This window comes from Octopus sinensis, linkage group LG10 (assembly GCF_006345805.1).
Source record: "Octopus sinensis linkage group LG10, ASM634580v1, whole genome shotgun sequence".
Taxonomy (NCBI): domain Eukaryota; kingdom Metazoa; phylum Mollusca; class Cephalopoda; order Octopoda; family Octopodidae; genus Octopus; species Octopus sinensis.
Window position 1 is genome coordinate 29,624,188 of NC_043006.1, and position 24,704 is coordinate 29,648,891.

The following is a 24,704-nucleotide window of genomic DNA, read 5'->3' on the forward strand; positions in this document are numbered from 1 at the left end:
TTAAGTAAATAAGGAATGCAGTGAATGGCTATGTCTTCAAGTGCGGAGAAGTTTTTATATAGGTGTTGTAAAAAGATAAAACAAGAAAATCAATGTTAATAATAGCGAGACAGGAAATATTTGTTTTATTATTGGCAGAATTTTGCAAGTGCAGCAAAAAATTTGGAAAAAGAATAAAGAATGAGTGGAGGTGGGAGGGTAGGCAAGTGTGAAGGGAGTTGGAGAATGCACTTGAGAAATAGATTTACAAGAAATCTAGTCTTGTATAAGGTTACATATTACCAAAAACAACACTAAATAAAAGGCTTTGGAATATAGAGAAAAAGAAAAACATTCTCATAAAAGACAATGATGAGAAAATCGTTAACATTACAACAATAAAGGATAGTTCTGCAGTATGGGAAAATGTAAAAAAGAGGAATAAAATATTAACTCATTTTCTTTTACACTTTATAACATATTCAGTAATGAATGAGATGTAGGAACTATAAGCATAAATACTTGCATGGTCTCCAAGAGTTATTGCATGTGTGTGTGTGTGCATGCATGCGCACACATCTGCACAAACACATTTATATAAAAGAGTGCTTATTGCTTTATCAGAGTTTCAAATATTATAGATAAGACATACATAATAATGGACATATTTATTATCAGATGAATATTTTTTATTCAAATGCAAAAAAAAAAAATTGATGTGCAAGCAGTTGTGTGTGTGTGTGTGTGTGTGTAGCCAAGGTCTAAACAGATCGCTCTTCTCAGAAATAAAATTGCAACAATATACACTTATGACCCACAAGCTATTCAACACCTTTTCCACTCAGTCATAGATAAAAGCAACATTGATATTTAATGAATGCATGAGTAGAAGTCGAGTCAGTACAAGGACAAAGCCTGGCTTTATATTGCTGCCAATGAAGAAGGGCTTGGAGAGGTTACTGCTGTACCTGACCTGTCCCTGTTGGTTTTCATGCAACTAGATGACCATGCTGAGGAATTTAGGAAGGCATCCAAGATGTTCATAGATTTGTCACAGACTTTTTCTACTTTGGTGAGGCCATCAAGAGTGATGTAAAGTCCTTTGATCTGCTCTTTGCATTTCACTTGGAGCTACCTGAGAACAAAGACTCTGCTGGGTGCTCCCGTTTGTTCTAAAATCAAATGGGGATTCTGGGAAGTTTTCAGTTCTCTTCTGTAATGGTAAGCATTAGTCTGTTGAGGAGCACTCTGGCAAGGGAAGACCCTGACAGTGAAGATAGCATCTACATTCAGTACTGTATTGATGGCAGTCTTTTTAACCTGAAGTGCCTGCCAAAACACTGGAACCCATCCACGAGTTAATTTTCACGGGTGACTGCACTGACAACCCAGAATCCTGGACTAGAATTCAATTTAAAGAAAGAAAAGTCTTCCATACCACAGCAGGAACACCACCACCAGAGAGGCTGAACAAAAGTCAGTCAGTCAGTTCACTCACCAAAATCAACAAGGAAGTTGACAACAGATTGGTCAAGGTAAATAGTGCCTTCAGCTAACTCTACAAAAGAATCTGAAACAAGAACTGAGTAAAGGGACCAAGATCAGTGTGTACAGAACTATCATTCTGATCAGCTCAAGAGTCATGGGTCATCTATTAGCATGACTCTTTGAGCAATTCTATCAGGGCTGCCTTTGCATTCTCCTCAGTATCCACTACAGTGACTTTGTCATTAACATCAAGCTCCCAGAGCAGGTGAAGATCACCAGCATCAAAACAACGATGCTGAAGACACAGAGCTGAAGATGCTAGTCAGGACACAGCACCAGGATAAAGAATCATCAACTTCCCATGATCATGCTGTATGGCAAATTCTATTCTGGTTGCCATGATAGAAGAACACCAAAGAAGAGGGCTAGGGACACCCTAGAGAAATTCCTCAGCACCTGCTACATTGGCTATGACCACTGGTCTGTTCATGTTGCTGATCATGTTGATCTGCTTTCAATCGCTCGGGGTTATCAAGTTTCTTCTGCAGGATCGATACCACTGAGTCTGGATTGTCTACCTTCCTCCAGAGCCAGATGTTTCAACAAAACCATTTCCTCCTTGCCACTTGATAAGTGCACATGACCTTATCTAAATTGAAGAGTGAGCCTCTGCCATCTCTTGCATCTGTACTTGGATGAAGTACCCAGTCGAGGTCTAGGTTGCCCTGCCCCAACAACCACTGACATATGCTACAAGAATGCATGCCACTTATGAAGGCATCTCTTACAGCCGAAACAGCTTTGTAGCCACAGTCTTTTGCTAAAAGTTTGAGCTTCTGGAGGTGTTGATCTAAACTTTGTCCCTACACCTGCTTGCAAGTGTATAACAGGTGATGTGCATACATTGCATTCTCTGGTTTCACATATCGTGAGGTAAGAATGTCAACGGCCCTGTTGTATGTGTTGCAGTCTGCAATATATTCATTTTCATACCAAAGCCTCGTTTTCAAATGACTGTAGTAATATTAACAGAAGTGAATATAACATGCATAGTTACAGTAATAATATCAGTAATTATTAGCCCAGTAACATTATATTTTATGAATGCATAGATAGAAATAACATCATAAATGATATTTCATTAATGTTTGTGTTGAAGAAAGCAGTTAAGTATTATAAAACTTTTTGCATCTGGAAATGGAATCAACGAACAAGAGAAAGGACAAATCTTCAAAAAAATATTTTAGAAAGGTTTTGTCAATACTTACGAATCTGATGAGTCCCTGATGTATTAAATATATAAGAGTGTCTACAACGAGCAAGTGTCTTGTCGCTTGTGACATTTTCCACAAAGAATTTTGTATTATCTATACTCCAGAAAATGTTACTATGCCAGTTGGTTCAGCAGTTTCATCTGTAAAGAAAAATGTAAAAAGATTTTTATATAATTTTCATGTTTATAAGAACCTATTTGACATTGTTTAATAATAATAATATCTTTTGTATGATATGAGCTGGTTGGACAAGAGTGATAAGGCAAGTGAAGAACTCCCACTTAATCAGGAAGACTTTAATTGCAGTGACATCGCTGTGTTGCAGGCACACAATATATGAAGACAACAATGACTATAGGCACAGGGCCTGAATTTTGGTCAGAGGGGACGAGTTGATTACATCAACCCCTGAGCTCAACTGTTCCATATTTTATCCACCCTGCAACTGAGACTACAAAGCTGTGGCCAGCAGGAAAGGATTCAGCCTCACATCTTTGAACAGGGCCTTAGGCTCTATATGAAGCTGCTGGAGGTTGTGAACACTGTTCAGCTGAAGAAGGTTACTGCTGGAAAAGCCATATATGAATGGCAGTAGGATATGGCCCCTTACCATGCCTCCAGATAAGAAAATCAGAAGTGGTTATTGGAGAATAACTAGCCTCCTAGTTCCTCTGACTGTAAGCCCATAGATTACTATGTGTGGGGCACAACTCAGAAAGACACCAACCACTCTGCCTGTAACACACCAAAGCTGAGATGGTGGTCAAGATGAAGGAGGTGTCTGAAGATCTTCCTAGGGACACAGAGAGGAATGCAAGCACCAGGTTCCAAAGCCATCTTGAGGCCATGATGGAAGCTGACGGTGAGTGTTTTGAGGAAACTGTTACCTTCCAGCCACAATCTAGTTGACATCTTTTGACTTTTAAAAATACTTTTATTTTTGGATAGGACACTGTCTTCTTTTCCATTTTCACAAACTGTCAAATTTAGCACAAACAACTCAATATTGTTGACATCATAAGATCTTTATAAACTCTCAAGAGAATGGAAAATGATTTTTTGGTGGGAACAGTGTGATCTCAAAGTTTTATGTACTCCAAGAACTATTGTTGCAAGAAAGAATTTTTAAAATTTTATATATATATATCATCATCATTTAACATCTGTTGCCCATGCTGGCATGGGTTGGACAGTTTGACTGGGCTGACACGCTGCATTTAATTAATTGCCTCAAATTCATCTTACTCTAATCAAATATTCTAAATGACCTGAAATACTTGTCTTGCCTTGGTTTCATTGTCCATATTCCTCTATGCTGTGTTTGAGAAGAAAATCTGTCAAGCCAAGTGAAATCGTAGTCATGGCAGATACAGATGTTGTGAGAACGGCACCCATGCCAGTGGCATGTAAAAACACCCATTACACTCTCAGAGCAGTCAACGTTAGGAAGTGCATCCAGCCATAAAAACCAAGCCAGGTCAGACTGGAGTCTAGTGCAGCCTTCTAGTTTGCCAGCCCTGGTCAAACTGTCCAACCCATGCCAGCATGGGCAACAGATGTTAAATGATGATGATGATGATATATATGACATTTGTCATAAATGTAAATCATGTTGAGATGTCAGAATTTTATACAAGGAATATATATTCATAATATATTTAACTTACTGTCTCTTTCTCTCTAACCCATAAGTGTATACTCTTTATTCTTTTACTTGTTTCAGTCATTTTGACTGCGGCTATGTTGGAGCACTGCCTTTAGTCGAGCAAATCGACCCCGGGACTTATTCTTTGTAAGCCCAGTACTTATTCTATCGGTCTCTTTTGCTGAACCGCTAGGTGACGGGGACGTAACACACCAGCATCGGTTGTCAAGCAATGCTAGGGGGACAAACACAGACACACAAACATACACACACACACACACACACACACACACACACATATATACTTATATATACGACAGGCTTCTTTCAGTTTCCGTCAACCAAATCCACTCACAAGGCATTGGTCGGCCTGGGGCTATAGCAGAAGACACTTGCCCAAGATGCCACGCAGTGGGACTGAACCCGGAACCATGAGGTTGGTAAGCAAGCTACTTACCACACAGCCACTCCTGCGCCTTGTGTGTGCATTCAGGTAGACATACACATAGGCATGTGCAAGTGTTATTGCGAATGTTCTTACACAAACTGAGACATATTCCTTTCATTTTGAATCCCAATGAAATATCCAGAACTACCATATTCTAGAACCTGCTGTCATTCCACGCATGTCCAACGTTTCACAAATGACAAGAATTAATTACTTTATAAAATAAATATTTCCATGAGAAAATTTTTACTTCTACCAACCATTAATGAAACAAAATTCTTTAAGATATCTACACCTGCTTTCTAACAGGGGAAATTTGTTGATTTATTATAATCAGGAATTTATTTTGGTGTTGTAAGATTGTCAAAATGATGAATACTTTGCATAAGTTGTAACAAAATTAGATTAGCAGGTGTTAATGATTAAAAGTGAAATAGCAAAAATGGTAAAACATCAGATCAAATGTCCAATACAATGCAGTGACATCTCTTTATATTTCTAAGTTCAAATTCCACTACAGTGAATAATATAAGTGCCACTAATAATTTCTGTACACATGTGACCTTATGTAACCGTGTGCTGATCAGAGAAACCAAAATGGCAATAATATGGCTGGCATCAAAGTACACATTTTAATACTATTTAAACAATGATGCTAGGTCAAAGTTCTACCAAGGTGAACTTTTTTGTTTCTCACATTGAAGTCTATAAAATATTTATCTATGATGTTTCTCTTTACCAATTGTTCCTCTTCCCTCCAAGAAGTTGTGATTAACCTAAATAAATCGAAGGTTTTTCTTTTTGTCTTTCTTTCTTCCCCTTCCCACTCCCAATACCTTTTACATTCCTTTTTCCATGTCAATATTGTTGACCAATTCTGCAAAACTTGGTGTTTGCAGCAATTATTGTAAGTGTTACAAATCTTAGAATGATAGAATAAAATAACATTAAAAATTCTTAAGATAAGAAACTATTGGAAACTACAAAAATGAGAAGCTGTTTGCAAAATGTTGAGAAACCAATGTTTAGCTCCAATTTCATGGTGTTAAGAGAATGAAGGTTAAGTTACTCCTTTAATGACATTTTCAACAGATCTGGTATTTATTCTGCTTGCAATCAGGTGGTGGTTGGCAACAGGAAGTACATTTCACTGCAGAAAATCTGCCTCAATAAACTCTGTCTGTTTAGGCATGGAAAAGTGGATGGTAAAATGAGGATGATACTGAAACAAGAAACAGGATTGCAGCAAGGTTGCATAAGATACTGAAACAGGTTAATTATTTGGGAAACAAAACAAACAAAGGCAACCAGCTTCAATGAGAGTGAAAAAGCCTCATCTAAATAGAACCTGCTACAATTCTCTTCTGGGTCATTTCCCACAAGCAAGCCTTAGCCAAGTCATCAAGAAGTATATATTCTCAAGGCAGTGATTACTTAACCACTGACTGATCCTTGGTGGGGTCTTCAACATTTATCTATCCTTTAACAGTTCCAGTCATTTCACCCGTGCCCACCTCCTCTACAATCAGAAGGTATTTGCTTTGTTCTTTAATCTTTTTATATCAAATTAAGTCAGCGAAAATTAAGTCAGTTCAAGATTGGAGGCATTTTCTTGGGGGTTTTCTTATTTGCTTTTAGACTAGGATCATCGTTCCTTCCTCCCTTTCTTTCTTCCTTTTTCTTTCTATTCTTGCTCTCCCTTATGGTTTCCCACCTTCCTCGCCACCACTGTAAAACAAAAAAGGGAAACTACAACTCATAGCCTGGAGCACGATCTGCTGGGCTAACACAAAACATCTTTCAGTTTTTCAGTACTCAGCCTTATGGGTCCCAAGTGCAAATGAGAACTGAAGATGGGGCAACTAGCTTTTGTCTTTACTTTCTTCCTCTTTCTTCTCACGTGGACAACTGCATATGAGCACCTGATGCAAACCCTTTTCTGCAGTTGTACATTGTTTGATAATAATGATGGCAGAAAGCCAACCTGGATTAAATGTGAAGATGATAAAAGATATTAAACTTAACAAATAAGGGGGCAAACTGGCAGAATCATTAGCATATTGGGCAAAAGGTTCAGCAGCATTTCTTCTGTCTTTTTGTTCTGAGTTCAAATTCACCCAAAGTTGACTTTGTCTTTTATCGTTTAGGGGTTGATAAAATAAGTATTAGTCGAACACTGGGGTCAGTGTAATAGACTTATCCACTCCCTGCCACAAAAAAAAAAAAATACTGGCTTTGTACAGAAATTTAAAATTAATATAAATGGAACAAATAACTTCAAAATATTCTTCCAAAGGACGTTTATGTCTCATGATAATGTTATCAAAGGACCAACATCACTAGCTTCAGTGATTGCAGTGAACCTTCCATTTAATGGTGTGATCCCCAATAGTAATATTTCAAACAGATCAGCATCACCAGTTCTCCAGTTACCACTGTGACTAATATGTAATCTCCAACACTGCCAACCATTCTGCCAACTAAATTATGCTGGTCTTCATGACAGCCTGACGAGGGCTACAATACACAATGTAGGGGGCTGTTGAATCACAAAGGAAATTCAGAAACCACAAACATATAATGACTGATAGGAGTTATCTTTCATGACTAGAATAATATCATCATCAACATCATTATTGTTATTGTCATCATCATCATAATCACCATCACCATCATCATCATCATCAACATCAACATCATCATTTAACATCTGCTTTTCATGTTGGAATGGGTTGGAGAGTTTGACAGGAGTTGGAGGCGGCAAGCTGGCAGAATCGTTAGCGCGCCGGGCAAAATGCTTAGTGGTATTTCGTCTGTCGTTACGTTCTGAGTTCAAATTCTGCCGAGGTCGACTTTGCCTTTCATCCTCTCGGGGTCGATAAATAAAGTACCAGTTATGCACTGGGGTCGATATAATTGACTTAATCCCTTTGTCTGTCCTTGTTTGTCCCCTCTATGTTTAGCCCCTTGTGGGAAAGAGGAGTTGGTAAGGCTAGGGTGCACACCAGGCTGCAGCTGTATGTTTTGGTAATGGTTTCTATGGCTGGATACCCTTCCTAACACCAACCACTTTACATAGTGGACTGGGTGTCTTTTACGTGGCACCAGCACCATTATATATTTATGTGTTATATATATATTTAGAGTATTCTATAATTCTTAATCTGTCTTCACACTGTGTCTTTCAACTGAGTCTGTGGGATTGCTGTTATGCTAAATGCTGTTGTGGCATTGCATGTATTTTACATGTGGTGCTCTTAGGCAGGAGTTCAATCCTGGAGACTGTTGTGTCACTTGAATAACAATGGAAAACTATAATAACAGACAACTCAAGTTTTGAACTTGCCGTTAGAGATTTATACCAACATCATAAACATACCATGTCATTGCTTCTATTAGAAATCAATAAAGTATCATGTTAGGAACAAATGTGCAGCACAATTATGTTGTCAAGAATAACTGCGCAGTATATGTTGTCAGGAAGAACAGTGCAATGCAGAACAAATGCAGACACATGTTGTATGTGACAGTGATTGTGAAAACAGAAAATCACGAAACTTAATTAGGGTGACAGGTGTTGTTGTTTAGCTTGATTGACCTGACCTAGGAGCAAAGGCATTCCAGATGAAGCCAGCTGGCTATTTTAGCAGACACTGTAAACTATATTATCCAATATAATTCTTTTAAAACAATAAGATGTAATTTGAAGGAAATTTGGTTGCTATTTCTAACAGATTAAGCAACTAAAGAAAGGTTTCTTCATTTCAATGGTGATCAACACAGTTGAATAATACACATGGAGCAGAGTTGTTACTGTGCGTTCATTAGACATAATTAGTTGCAATTAGTGATAAAGTAATTTGTAAAAAGGAAAAAAAAAAGCAAGAAAACAATCTTTAAAATATCATTTGTGTTAAATAGAAAATTGCTAAGAAATCAAAATTAAGAACTGTATATAAGAAAGAAGACTTAAGTGGCAAAGAGAAACTAGATTGGATGGCAACTATTGATTTTGCCATTGTAAACAATTTGAATTGAAATGTGTTTTCACCTGGCTGTAGAAAAATACCTGTAGAGATTAGCTGACAAACTTGTTAAGAAGTAATTAAAGGAAAACTGAAAATACTGGACCTCACAAAAAACCTGAGGACAACTATTACAGACCTATCCAATTCATGCTACCACCGAAAAGAAAGGTATTAGGATGCTGATGATAATGATGATGGCGAAGGTGGGGGTAGCAATGGCAATCATAGTGACTATGATGTAGATAATATTTGTATCAACTGATAATGTATACCCAATAACTAGTGATCGTTGTTGTCCCTGCTGCCGTCATCACCACCGCCGCCACCGCTGTCATTATCATCATCATCATCATCATTGAACATCCATTTTCCATTCTGGGATGGGTTGGATGGTTTGACAGGATCTAGCAAGGCCAGGAGCCAGACCAGGGTCTACTGTCTGTTCTGGCATGGTTTCTACAACTGGATGCTCTTCCGAATGCCAGTACAGGGTACTTTTTTTACATGGTACCAGCTATGGTATGTGAGATAATGGTCTAATACAAGGATTTTCAGAGAATTCGCACCTTCTGTATGCTATAAGTATCTTAACATTAAAACATATCTACAAGTAGAATGATAAGAATATGGTCTTTCCTATAAACATACAAGCAGTAGTATCAAACCTTGCTCAGTTATTAATATCATATTTATTCACATAACGTACTTTTTCCCAGATTTTTAAGCCAAGAAATAAAGGATGTGCATTAAGTGTCACCCCAATTTTCTCTCTGATATGTACACAATTTATGTTCCATAATATAACAGAAAATACTGGAAGGAATCATTTGAAATATTAAAATCTGAATTTTATGGGAAAAAAATTTAATCAAAAAAGGTTTCAAATTTTGGGATAAGCACATCAACTTCTACAGCTTATAATTTTATTTGATGTTTTTCAAAAGTTGAGAGAGAGAGGAGAGAAAGAGTGTGTGTGAGTAAAAATTAACATTACAGATTCAAATTGTGATGATTTTAGGAGAACTGTAATAACTTTTGTTTGAAATGGAGATCTTTTGTTTTAAATGCAACTAACAGAGCAGAATGGGCCAAGATATTTATTAAATATGAGAAACAGGAACAATTTGAGGGAGAATTGGCAGCTACGCATATATATATGTCTGTATGCATGCATTCATATATACAAGCATACATGCATACACACACACACACATTTCCTTCCTTCGTTATGTTTTCCTGTTTGTATGGGTTGAATGGGGATGTAGTTGAGTCTGGGTGCTCCTCCTCCTGCCAACTCTTACGTGTTTATTAAGTAAGGGATCTTTTTTTTTTTTATTCTATAGGTCTTTCAAAGTGCAAAGTGGTAATTTCAACAAGGAGTATAAACAAAACTATATCAATCTTCATATTTCTCTTTCCACTACTCTATGCCACATTGCTCATGGATGTCTCTCACAGGAGTTTTCATGACTATGGTCTTGGACTATCTGCACGGTTTGCCAACCCATCTGCTGGATGCTTTTATGAGACACCATTTGTTAGCCCGCCATGAGCTCGTCTGTCCTTTAACAAATCTTGTTTTTATCCCCTTATTAGGTCCTTCCTCACTGGGCAAGCCAGGTGGGGGAATCAGTTTAGTAAGTGACCACCCAACCATGAAACAGGTAGTACAGGGTTACATGGTACCAGTAACAGGATTTTCCTAACCTGACACATTTACATACACATATGAAGGGCTGCCTACAGTTTCTGATTAACAAATTCATTCAAAACGTGTTGGTTGACCCAGCTCATGATAGAAAATACTTACCCATGGTGCTGTACAATGGGATTGAGCTGAAAACCAGGTTGTTGTGAGATGAATTTCTTAAACTCATAAGACTTTTTCTGGTCAGCCTGAAGATGCTACGTTGGAAGACACTGGGACAGAAATATGTCGTTCTGAATGGAACTTCTTAATCACACGGCTAAGTCTAAGCTTCATATGCATTTATAAGATTTATAAGATTTTGATTTAAGGGAGGTTTGGCTGCTATTTCTGACATGTCTTGATTTCATGAAAGGATCTTATTTGTACACACACACACACACACACACACACAAAACAACACAACACAACACAAAATAGTAAGGTGTTGTTCAAGGGAAATTAGAGGCTGCCCTTTGGTAAGTACAACAAGAACAACTCAGAGTTAGAAGACTTCTTTTGCCATGTCACCATTTTAAAAATTTTGGTCATCAAACTTTTTGAACAAGTAGAAGACAAATCAAAGAGATAAGCCAAGATATTGACCTAAAGAATATAATATTTGAGAATTAAGTCATTCATTGATTGTGCAACTTTTCAATAGATGTGTCTAAGAAGAAGAAGGAATCAGTAAGGTGAACGATTAAGCCATAGCCCTGTTTAAAGCAAGTACAATAGGGTTAGTCAGACAACTTACAAGATAAAGATAAAAAAACAGTTAAAATTTTTAAAAACAACTCATTTAAAAGTTCCAGTGAAACTGTGGGAAAAGAATTGCGATGTAACATACAGAGAAACTTGTACTTGCAAACCTGAACATAAAATGTCTAACATAAAACATGAGAGCTGTATAATTTATCCAGCACTAAGACAAAACTAAATTCATTGTTCTTTTATTCTTACTCGTGTCAGCAATTTGTTTGGATAGCTGAACAGTTGTCATTTTTGTAATCAAAAGTAAATCCTGCCATGGAACAACAAAATAAACATTTACTTTATGAGTCAGTTATAAATACAGATTTATTTTCCCAGTTATAAATATGATTTACTTTCCCAGTGAAGGTGACTCGTGTGGGGTGACAAGAAAGGACAAAAATAAATAAATGAATAAATAATGGCGATGAGGTTTCTGAGTGAATCTTCAGTGCATGGTTCGGGTAGAAATGAGTGAAGCGGTAGGAGCTGGAGTGAGAGAAGAGTGGAAGATGGTTGATAGTGTGGAACAGCAGAATAATAATGATGAAAGAGTAGACAGGAGAAGGATGAGAGGCAAGGGATAGTGTTTGGTAAACTAGAGGAGTGAATGGGGAAGAGAGAGAGGTAGGAATAGAATATGAGGAGGGTGAGGGGAGAGATAATTAGTTGCTCAAGGGGAATGGGGGGAATCGGTGAAAATGTCGGTAAAAAGAACAGCATTAATGGATGAAAGGTGGACAACAAGTGAAATGGCTCTGGGTAGTAAGAAAAGTAAGTAGTATCAAGGAAGAGGTGATGAGTGGTGGAGAGGATGTCTCAGGGAGGAAAGAAATTGGGTGAAAGACAGTTGTGCAGGCATATTAACATCAACATCTTTTAAAGCCCATTCGACCCATGCTGGGGGAAGGGGGCTGGGGTAAGTGTCCTTAACTATATGGGGGAGATCAGTATTTGAGGGAGACCCGGCTTCAGTGGTTTGTAATAGAGATACAAGATTGAGTAGTTGGGAAACTAGAAAGAAGACACAAGTGGTGGTGGAATGCACAAAATTTGTTTCACTTATTCTTCAAACTGGGTTTTTGTAAGGTTCTTTTTCAGAGTGCAATAATTTAACTTTTTATTCTTTGACTAGTTTCAAGCACCGTCTCCAAGTGGCCAGCACCAAACAGTCGCTAGTCTCAAAATACCTTCAGTTTGATATTCCCAAATCACTCATCTTTCCTGCTTTTGCCATCCTCAGGCCTTAGACTATTTCTCTCCCAGAGCTTCCTCCCCAGAACGATACGTACGTGTCTGCAATTCTCTCCTCACACTTATTTTTGTTGGAGGTGTTGACTTGCAATTAGACAAATGCTAATGCCTAACCTTAATCTTCCCAGTCACACTGCCTGTGAAGGCCAGGATACAGACCCTTCCTTCACACCCAACTAATATCAAAACTAAAAGGGTTTAGTTGATTCTATTGATCTTAGTGCTAACTGCAGTCTGCTAATATTTTATCAATCTTTTCATCATACCACTGAGTTAAAGAACACAAAAAAATACAACATAATCAAATCTAATTAACACTGATGTAACAAAATACACACACACACACACACAACATATACAACAGCTTCTATTCAGTTTCCATTCATCAAATCTAAGGCTAGAGCAGAAGACACTTGACCTGTGCATGGGGCAGTGAGATCAAAGGCACAACCACTTAATGACTGTGCTGTGAATGTGACAAAATTGCATAGCATTGTTTTTGTTTTTACAATGTTTTGTATGAGAGTCATCATCATCATCATCATTGTTTAATGGCCGCTTTCCATGCTAGCATGGGTTGGACAATTTTGACTGAGGGCTGGCAAACCAGATGGCTGCACCAATCTCCAATCCTGATCTGGCAGAGTTTCTACAGCTGGATGCCCTTCCTAACGCCAACCACTCCGAGAGTGTAGTGGGCGCTTTTTACGCACTACTCTCTCGACGTGCCGGTGGCACGTAAAAAGTACCCACTACACTCTCAGAGTAGTCTTGAAAATATATTATGGGCCGATGAGAAATGAAGATTCAAAAAAGAAGGCCAGGGAAGTCATCAAATGTTTGAAAGTTGTGTTTCATATGAAATCATACAGAATAAGAAAGGCTGATTACAAATTATACTTGCTTATGTTTTAGAATAGAGGATCATTAGACTGAAATTAAATACAGTAGAACCTCACAGAACGAGTGCACCATTGAACGAGTAATTTACTGTACGAGCTGAGACTTATGCAAATTTTTGTCTTGAAGTACAATAGGAAATCCACAGGACAAGCACACAAATCATCCCATCTTTAAGGTAATTCAATTAATAAAACCATTCACATATTTCCTTTGCATTCTCTTACATACTTGTAACTACACCTTTTCTGTTTTAAAACTCATAAAAAATTGTTTTGAGTGGTTTTGGGGGGCTGGAATGGATTAATTATATCTTAGTTAATTTCAATGGGTAAAATTGGTTTGTAAAATGAGACGAGCTCGGTCATGGAACGATTAAACTCCTACTGTGAGGTATCACTGTTTTTTTTCCGCATAGACACACAGAAGACACAACAGAGCTAGTAATGCATTTTGTAATGGTTTTGTCAAATAGCAACAATAGATGCCAATACTTTGATGTATTAGTGTCAAGGATACACCACAACAGGACACCTACCTGAATTCATACAAAGATCATTTCACAGAATGCCTTGATAACATTTTAACTTCTAACTAGAACAACCAGAAACAATGGAAGCAGTTATTTTATGGGTGACTTTAACTCCACCACAATGTGCAAATGGATTGGGATAAGAGAAAACTAACAAAGGATTTCTAAATTGAGTTCTAAATACTATTTGCATCTATTTTTAAGTATAACCCAGTAAACAACGTTGTGTTCATAAAATATAGTAATTTAAAACAAAAAAACAATTGTCAGTCTTGAACTAAAATTTTGGAAGTTTTTCAGGGAAAGTCACATTGTTATCAGTGCTATATGTGTGTGTGTGTGGTGTGTGTGTGTGTGTGTGTGTGTGTGTGTGTGTGTGTGTGTGTATACATACACAAACACAGACACATATATGTTATATATAAATAGTAATTTATGTCTGACTGTTACCATCTTACTGCCAAAACCAAGGAACCAATCTTCATGTAACTTTGCATACCTGTTAAACTAACATCCAATTCGATAATGGGCCCCCTAGAGGGGAACAGTGAATTATATGATAAAATAAGAAGGGTGCAAAGAGTATTACTCTGAGAGAATGTAGTAGCAGAGGTGAGTGTGACTGATATCAGGAAAGGGGAGAACAACATTGTGTAAGTGACAAATATGGAGTGGCAATGAGATGAATTGTTAATACAGCTGTCATATACACACGAGTCTGCATACATACTTTTGTAAATACATAGAAACATGCATACACACATACACTACACATCACTAACTTTTAAAATGCCAAGGAAGGGAAAGAAAGGTGGGTGTGAGGAATGCATAGCTTTATAGAGAGAGGGAGGTAGGTGGCTTTTCTGCTCTCCATCACGAAGAAACACTCACACACAGACACACTCACATACACACATATATACATACATATGTCTACTATACACCATTTTTTAAACCTGTGATTTACCTATGTGTATGCTTGGAAGTGTGTATGTGTGTCACATGCTATAACTGTCTGTCTCTCTACTTCTGAAGGGTCTTCCCTGTAGCTGTCGCATATTGTACATCAAACTTTCAAATTTGGTATATTGAAGTAATTTTCCACATTATATCCAATTGCATTATTTATTTGTTCTAGAAAAATTGCAGAAAAATGTTACTGAAGTTTAAAGTTTAATCTATTGTACCTAATCAGAAAACAGGTTTTGGAAGCTGGCATTCTCTGCATGATAGCTTTCACAGAATTAAAGCAAAATCATTAAGAGGAGGAATTTTTATTAAACAAATGAACACAAAGCATTACAACAAGCAGAGTTGTAAGAACTTCTCAAGTTGTAATAAGTTTTAATGAATGAAGTCATGTGAAATGGTTGAACAGACATGTAAATAATTTAAAAAGGAAAAAAAATCCTCAATGAAGTTTTTTGCAGAAAACTGCACAAATCTGTCCTGATCAAGAGGTTTATCTATCGGGGAAAGCATGGTCTGACATGGAATAAACAAAAATTTATATGAGACATTCTATTGTAAAAATTGCCTGGCCAACAATAGGCTATTCAGTTAGTATGTAGGTATATATATATATATATATATATACACACACACACATGTATAAATATATATAATATAAATGCATACATACACATATACATACATACACACATGTATACACACACACACACGTGCACACACATACAGACCAACATATTTGATTCCCTGAACTCAATAAAGTATGTTGACCTTAAATACATGACAAACTAAATAATAAACTTCCTCTGTCTAAAGCAGACAGATTAACAGAGTGTGTGCGAGGGAGGGTGGGCAGGAGAGAATAAAATCAAGCCAAACAAAGATCGACCATTTTATAAATATGTGTTCCCTGACTTTTGGTAAGGCAGCATTTAACAGACAAATGGTGCAAACTGATACCTCATATATTACATATATTAATGCATAACTCTAAAGATTATGATCTTCTTGATGAAGAAAAAAATAGCAGCCAGTCTACTCGCTCATTTCGTAGTTTACTTTTGTTACCTTCAGTCACTTTCCTTCAGTCGGGCACAAAGAAACTTTGCCAAAATTTGGTTTTCAAACACGCACGCACACACACACAGAGCTTCTTTTTTGTAAGTCTTTCACCCTTTACTTTCCTCCTTCCGCACACTTAATGCCAGGCTAACTATAAGGACTGGACACATGATTCTCCATAAAAACAAACTTGTTTTTGCCAACTCATCACAGCTGTGCAATTATGTAACAAATGGGAAAAAAATCAGTAAAATGTATAAACTATGATTTGTAAATTCATTTCAAGACAACTAGAAATTATCAACATATTACACTTCACTCATTACATCTAATGACCCCTGTAAATCACCCTGCACAACAATCAGCCTTTCTGCAAAGCACTGGTGATGGTTCTACAGAAAATGCACTAGTGCTGGTGCCATGTAAAAAAAAGCACCAAGTATACTCAGTAGAGTGGTTGGCATTAAGAAGGGCATCCAGCTGTAGAAACCATGCCAGAACAGAGAATGGAGCCTGGTGTAGCCCCTGGCCTTATCAGCTCCTGTCAAACCAACCAATTCATGCCAGTATGGAAAACAGATGTTTAATAAAGATGATGATGATGATGATTTCATCCTATCTGTGTCTAACTCAGTGTTTGAATCAATGCTTTTTTCATCAGCAGATAAGGCAGTGACTCAGGCAGCAATTATTTTGAAGGCATCACCAATCTAGACACACAACCCAACCCTGTCATTTGTAAACATCAAAGCTCAGTTTGAGGACTTGGGCCTTCAATGAGTTTTTTTAGTAGGCTTCTGTTATTACTAAATTGCTGGCTCTTATTTTAGGGGTTTATTTCTTACAGCATCTCAGCCCTTTAGTAGATGTTTAATGTCACAGGCTTACCAATACCACTACCAACCTTACTGTGCCTGGCATAACTGCTCAGACACCCTACAATCAGTTTTGTTATTATATGATACACTGCTCTTCTCCACAAATATCCAAACACTGCTTGTCCTGTTTTTTAAGACAAACTAATCTAACACTGTTACCCACCCTGTTGACACCCATGGCCCACCAATGGCTACAAGACTTCTTCTTTCCATACACCAAGTGGCACAAAGACTCCCTCCAGCAAGAATTCTAACACATGGTAGCCCTTAGAATTATTTGCCCATCATTGCTACTACATTTGGTCTGGAAGCAAATAGTGGACAGCTGGTGCTCTTGCAAAGACTGTCTTGTACACAACAACAACACAGTACCTGATACTAACTCAGTCCCTCATTTGCAAGATTTTTCTAGTCTGCTTCATGGGGTCAGTATATTTTCGATGATCAAGGGTGAGAGTAGACAACCAAGCCCTTGTCATACCTGTGGATCATCTAAAAGCAGCAATCACCCCACCTTTCAGATGTTTTAAATTCTTACAGGTACTTTTTGGCCCATGTGATGCCACACAGTCATTTCAGCATTTCATGGATTCTATGACACACAGTGGTTTGTCTATGTGTATATTGACAATTTACTATCGCAAATAATTCCAAAGAAGAACAAAGAAAATATCTGCATCTGTATTTCCAATGAGTAACTGCAAACAACATCCATAAATACATATTTGGAGTTACATCTCTATCATTCCTTGCACATAGAACAAACAAGGACAAAATCTGCTTATTCCTTGAGAAAGGGGGGGCCATTGTAGATTTACCGACACCAACATCACTGCAGAAATCATGAGAATTTCTGGGCTTCGTAAATTTATATAAAAGATTCATTGTTTACTGCAGTGACTGAACCAGTCACAGATCTTCTTTGACACTGAATAAAGAGAAACACTAAATGGTGAGGAGTTCAGCTCTTATGCAAACTTAAAAGCCATGTTGGCTGAAGGTACAATACTTGTTCCCCACAAACCCAGAGTTCCTCTTTGTTTTGCTGATTGATGGATCTAGTTTCAGAGTAGAAGATATATGAGAGACAGTGAGTTAAAATGACAGTGAAATCCATTGACTCTAAATATTGCCTTTTCATGACTGAATTATTGGCAGAATACCTGACTGTGAAACATTTCTGACACATGCCATATTAAAATACCACTTGGCACTTTCATGATACCTACAATTCTTTGAATTTTATGCATCGACTTCCATCAACCAATTCTTCTGTTGGCCTGAAGTCTTCCCACTGTCAGATACTTCAATGGAATCTATTGCCAGAACTCTGGTACTTCACTGGTTACCATATTTTGGTACACAACAACCACAACAGAGAAAGAATATCACTTTGAGTCTCCCATGTTTCTCACTAAGCTGATCTCTTTGGATGTAAGCACACTCACTCCACAGATTGTCATCTTGCAACCAGCAAATATGGTTGAGCATTTCAACTGACAGCTGAAGTCCACCCTTAAACCATATCCTGGCAGCAAAAACCAGTGGGTGATGGTGTACTAACTGTTAAGGAGAGACCCTATACTGTACTTTTAATAAGTTCTGAGTGAACAAGTCCACACAGTATTGTTAACTTCTCATCGGAGACTGTTTCACTTTGCTAGAAGATTGTAGAATTCCTTTTCACACTCCTCTCTGACTCGAGTTCCATGCAGCTTAGAGAAACTAAAGACATTAATGTGTATTATAAAACATCAATCAGATGGTTTGTTTATTAATCTAATACAAACAATGGGTGGGGGTGGGGGATGTCATGTACTTAATGACAGTGTAAAAATAGTCTCTCAATTAATGGAAAGTTACTTCTTAGAGAAAGAAAAACAAATTACCTAAGTGGTTATCATTAGCGATTCTCAAGCCTGAAAGATGTCCACTACTCTCCCTGTTACCAGTAAACTAATTTTCTGCTAGGTTCATCAATCCATTACTTGTTAATTAATTCCGTGAAATTAACTCTTCATTCCTTGAAATTATTCCCTTCTCTCATAATTTAAGCTTTTGGGCTTTTTTCTCCAATTAAAACAGTTCTACCAATTTATTGAGAATTTCTTACACTATCCAGTACTCTTCCACTCTATGTATTTACCTAAAATACATGTCATTAACCTATTTGAGTTACCTCTCTTGGACTGTTTTCTACATTTTTTTTTCAAATCCTAAAGCAGCTTTATTTACTGTGAGATGAATTCTTTCATAAAACAAGAAAACTTTCTACAAATTCATTAACTTTTAAATAAAATTCGCACCATGTTAAGTGTGTGCCATTATTTACAAACTACAGAAGATGGAAACTAAACCCTAACTCTTGTCAACTGCATTCCTTCTAGAGTTTATACATCTCTCAGATGAACAGTTAATTTATACAAAACGAGAAAATACCTGGCTTTTCACATATCTACGAAATATTAAATTTCACTAAAATGTGTTTTTTCTTTGCCTTTTAAATTTTTCTGTTCTTTTCTTTTGACAGAAGCAAACACAAAGATACCAAACCTAAAATTATTTTAATTAAAATGTTCGGAAATTATTTCAACATCAACAAACTTACTTTTATTAAAATAATTAATCTGGTTGAATGTTTATATTTCTAAATAAAGTACATCACGCTAAGAGCGTATTCATATGAGAGACAGACAGGCAGGATCTGATGGGATTCAAATCTACATTTTCTCCACAATTAAATTTGTATTTGGTTAAATAAGAAGACATAGGTTCAAATCCCATCATTTTCTTATGTGTTAATACATTTCACTTGTAAAAAACTAATCTGTACCCAGTGCTCAGTTTTAGGTTTACTAATAAGTTTCATTAAATTAAGTACCTAATTTCACTTAGATATTAAATACAATTTATTGGGACTCAAAACACTTTATTAACAGGTTTTAAACAGTAGACTTTTGTACCTGAAGTATCTTTGCTATGTATATTATATGCAATTATTTGTGCACATATCTATGTGTAAGTATGTGGTGTGTATGTGTGTGTGTGGTAACCAGTTGGGGTTATGTTCATAGTTATAGGTTTGAAATTCTGGCACAAGGTCAGCAATTCTGGGGAGGTGGGGGTAAGTTCATTACATCGACCTCAGTACCTGACTGGTACTTCTTTTTTTTTTGCCCACAAGGGGCTAAACATAGAGGGGACAAACAAGGACAGACAAAGGGATTAAGCCGATTACATCGACCCCAGTGCATATGTGGTACTTAATTTATCGACCCCGAAAGGATGAAAGGCAAAGCCGACCTCGGCGGAATTTGAACTCAGAACATAGAGACAGACGAAATACCAATAAGCATTTCGCCCAGCATGCTAACGTTTCTGCCAGCTCGCCACCTTTGACTGGTACTTATTTTATTGACCCCCACCCCCAAAGGATGAAAAGCAAAGATGACCTCAGCAGAATTTGAACTCAGAATGTAAAGTCAGGGAAAATGCTGATAAGCATTTTTGCTGGCACCGTAACAGTTGTTGCCAGCTTTTGCTGTCTTGTAGTTTGTATTTCCTTATGAAACATCTGAACCAGTCCAGTATAAAATAAGTACTTGTTGCATACTGGGGTCAATGTAATCAACTTCTCCCTCCTCTAAAATTACTGGTCTTGTGCCAAAATTGGAAAAAATTATTAGAGAATAATGAGACAAGAAAGACCTAACCAAAGATGTTCCAAGTAAAAATCAAAATGGAGTAAAAGGCTCAAGTTTCTTGGAAACTTCACACATTTTCAGGAGCATAATTCACATTTCAGTCTGAACTGCTGACATCTGAACATATTGTATTAGTCATTGCTTGCTGTATCATTCCTTTTATCATCATCATCATCATCATCGTTTAACATCCGCTTTCCATGCTAGCATGGGTTGGACGATTTGACTGAGAACTGGCAAACCAGATGGCTAAACCAGGCTCCAATCTTAATCTGGCAGAGTTTCAACAGCTGGATGCCCTTAATAATACCAACCACTCCAAGAGTGTAGTGGGTGCTTTTACATTCCACCAGCACAAGGGCCAGTCAGGTGGTACTGGCAACGGCCACGCTCAAGTGGTGTTTTTTACGTGCCACCTGCACAGGAGCCAGTCCAGCGGCAATGGCAACAACCTCGCTCGAATGTTTTTCTCATGCCACCAGCACAAGTGCCAGTAAGGCGACGCTGGTAACGATCATGTTTGAATGGTGCTTTTTACATGCCACCGGCACAGAAGCCAGTCAGCTTCTCTGGCAGCAATCACGCTCGGATGGTGCTCTTAGCGCTCCACTGGCATGGGTGCCAGTCATTGAATTTGCGAATTTGATTTGGTTTCGATTTCACTTGCCTCAACAGGTCTTTGCAAGCAGAGTTTAGTGTCCAATGAAGGAAAGGTACGCATATGTGGGCTGGTTACACCCCTGGCATAGGCCATGGGTTATGGTCTCACTTGGCTTGCTGGGTCTTCTCACGCACTGCATATGTGTACAAGATTATATAAGAATTAAACCATTAAATCTATATCATGGTTTTATTCAGGATCCTGGAGTCTCAATTAGCTCAAAATTAACTCTATTTGTTGTTCAATTACAATCTCTGACATGACAAATTACCATTATTTGAAGTTGGTATACTCAAACTAATGTACTCAAACTAATACAATTTCACTCTCAACAATTTGGTTATTGTACCCTGTTACATCAAGTAATGTCCTAAGACTTAGTAACTGAATGCCTTTATTAAATTCACGGGAGTAAATAGCTTTCATTCCATTGTCCGCCTTATCCAGGATATTCACATATTTGTGATATCCTTCAACCAGAGCCTAGATTGTTGGATTGAACCACAAATTGAATCACATCTGCTAAACTTAAACAATGCTTAGATTTACACAATACAATTAAGTAATGAAAATGACACCATTTAAACCTATTTTCTGGTTTCATCTGCCTCCCCTCATCTCTTCCATTCCTACATGAAGCACTTTTCTTAATTCTTCTTTCTAAGAACTGATGCCATCTGCAATATTTCTCTTGCCCATGTTTCTTTCTTCTAGGTATCAATCTACAGAGATTCAAATTGGAAAACAACTGCATCAAATGGTGAATGTCTGCAAAGAATGTAGCCATGGCTCGTCTCCTTTTGCCTCAATAAGACAAAAAAACAAAAAGAGAAATCCTGTTGTCACAAGAACAAAGAGCTGCTGCCGGCCACCTAATACAGATGTACTGTTTAGACACACTTCTTCATAGCTAGCTTCACTAGTCAGAGGAGGAGACAGAATCCTAAGAATATAAGACTAAGTAAACAATAAGTAAAACGGAGTTTCAGGAATTTTACTTCAACTCAACTATTCAATCTTCTTTGTAAAACTGTTCCCAAACAACATAACATGATGCTTGATTTGCTTGGCCATTGGGACCACTTTGAAAAAGCTGGTATGTAAGCAAGTAAGCAGTAAGAGATAAAAAGGAAGGAAAGATTGAAAAATGCAATTCAGCTGCAAGGAAGGTGCTGCACATATGGTAGAATATATCTGTCCAAGTTGGGTTAATTAAAGTTAACAAAAATAATTATGATTTTCATGACAATGGTGGAGAGATTGAATAATTCAACCATTAGCAAAAGTGGGAGTAACAGCTAGTACACTGCTGGCTGTCAATAACTCCATTAGTAAAAGCTGGCCCAGTTACTATTAGTGATGGTGATTATTCGAGAGTGTGCCTCAGAGGGTAACTTTCTAGGTGCAATCCCATGGTCATTCATGACAAAAGGGGATCACACAATACAATATCAATGACCTTTGAATATGAATTACTTTCACATGTCTTTAGTTTGGGCCCAACAGATGCAACAGCAGTGCCTTGCTGCTATAGGTTTTATACATTTTAAAGCCCTTTCTTTGTAGCATTTTCAACATTTCAGCACCAACTTTACTTGCTATAATTATCTCTAGCAAAGTCCATCATATTTTTTGCCATACTTTAGACATTCAACTCATAAAAGGAAAATCTGTAGAAATAACCTGTTGCACATAGCAGATGTGTGTTTACTCTGACAAATGAAAGGCATTTTAATGGTCAGCAAAGTTATGGCACAGCAGCAACAAACAAATACAACCTACAGTTGGAGTTAGAGAAACTGATTTTTGGCAATCCCTAAAGTAGAAACTAAATATTTTACAATCGTTATCTTATTATGATAATTAGTTTCATTCACTAAAGACATCCCTGATTGACACACAGACATACAAACACTCCAAACCCCACTTGAAATCTTTCACACTCTCAAACCCAGCCACTACCAAACCATTACCAGCACTCGTTGGATTATGCAATCATTCCCCTGCCTTGACTACTTATTACACATCCACGTGCAAAGCAAAAGGTCCCTACAGCACTTGAAGCTAGTTGACTGGTTGAAGCTGTACAAGTCTCAGCACTTTAACCTGACCCATCAGAGACAACTAATGGTATGGAATGGGGATATTAGTTATGTCTCTCTCTCCACATCCAACACCCACAACCAAAACTCAGAACCTCAATTTCCACCCCCACTCTACCCCCTGCAATGGTTCAGTGCACTGCAGCATGTCACGTAAAAGAAAGAAAGAAAGGAAAAAAAAATCAGCCACAAAGCTCAGAAAATTGCCAACCTCTACAACTTTTAGCACCAAATCTCATAACAGACAGATCTTCATCCAAAATACAAAGAATGTTTCCATGCATTTACACTCTAAAAGTTCTCCAAATCCCTAAACAACAGCTGATTGTTTTAGTTCATTGCTAAAAGAATTGCTACTTTGCAGAATCTTTCTTTCTTCCACTTTTTAAACATGACCATTCTGGAAGCAATGTCCCTCCAGACAAAACCTCTCCATCTGCTGACCATTTGGTATCGAAATTCACACAGCACAGTATAAAACTCTTTCAAAACTAACAATTCCAACAGACTTGAAACTATCTACACATACATCTCAAGTATGAAACCACTTCTGGTCACTTTAAACGAAGGCAGTGTCCCTTCCATTAATCTCCAAAGCTAGCCTTTATCCTCACAAATCCTTCAATCTCTCTCTCTTTCTCTCCTTCCCCAAGCACATATCTCAATCTTTGAAAACACATAACAGTATGTTCCATCTCCATGTTCACCATTTTACTGGCAAGGGTGGTGGAGAAGGAGGCAGTGCAATTCTTTCTACCAGACTAAAACAAAAACAAAACAAAAAAAAACCCTCCTTCCTCCCAAACAACAGTATTCTTATGAATAGACAACCAACAGACCCAGACATGAGTTTCTGTTGCTCATAAATGCAGTCACTAGATTTTCAATCATCGACTCATGAAGCATTTGAAAGGATAGCTGGAAGACAAGTCAAATAAAACATCTTTCATACTGATTGATTTTTTGCAAAAAATGTGTGAAGAATACAAATCATTTTAGTAACAATACTAAAGAAACAGAACCAAAACCTCTACTAGCTCTATATGGTACCCTGTATATGGTACCCTATATATGGTACACTACAGCTTAAAAACATGAATTACACCTCTCTAAAAATGAGAGAAGAGAAAAGATACAGGCAAAAACATTGATCATTTCAATGTTTATGTTGAATAATAATTGCCTGTTAACTATATTTGAAGTATAATGATTGGTTGGAAGAGCCTCAAATTATTTAATAGATTTTCAAACTATCAGAAACTTAATCATAAGATAAGCCTTGTTTTTTTTAACATCAAGACATTTTCTTATATAAAGCAAAAATTTACACACACACATAA

The 24,704-nt window shown here is 37.3% G+C and overlaps 1 protein-coding gene across 1 annotated transcript in view; it reads right to left on the reverse strand.

The window, feature by feature from the left end:
* The window catches only part of LOC115216329 (WSC domain-containing protein ARB_07867-like), a 180,296-nt gene that overhangs the window by 20,082 nt on the left and 135,510 nt on the right, over positions 1-24,704 (reverse strand). Inside the window, exon 5 of the mRNA XM_029785551.2 lies at positions 2,736-2,881. Coding sequence (XP_029641411.1) covers positions 2,835-2,881 — 47 coding nt within the window. The 3' untranslated portion in view covers positions 2,736-2,834. The remainder of the gene's footprint in view (positions 1-2,735; positions 2,882-24,704) is intronic.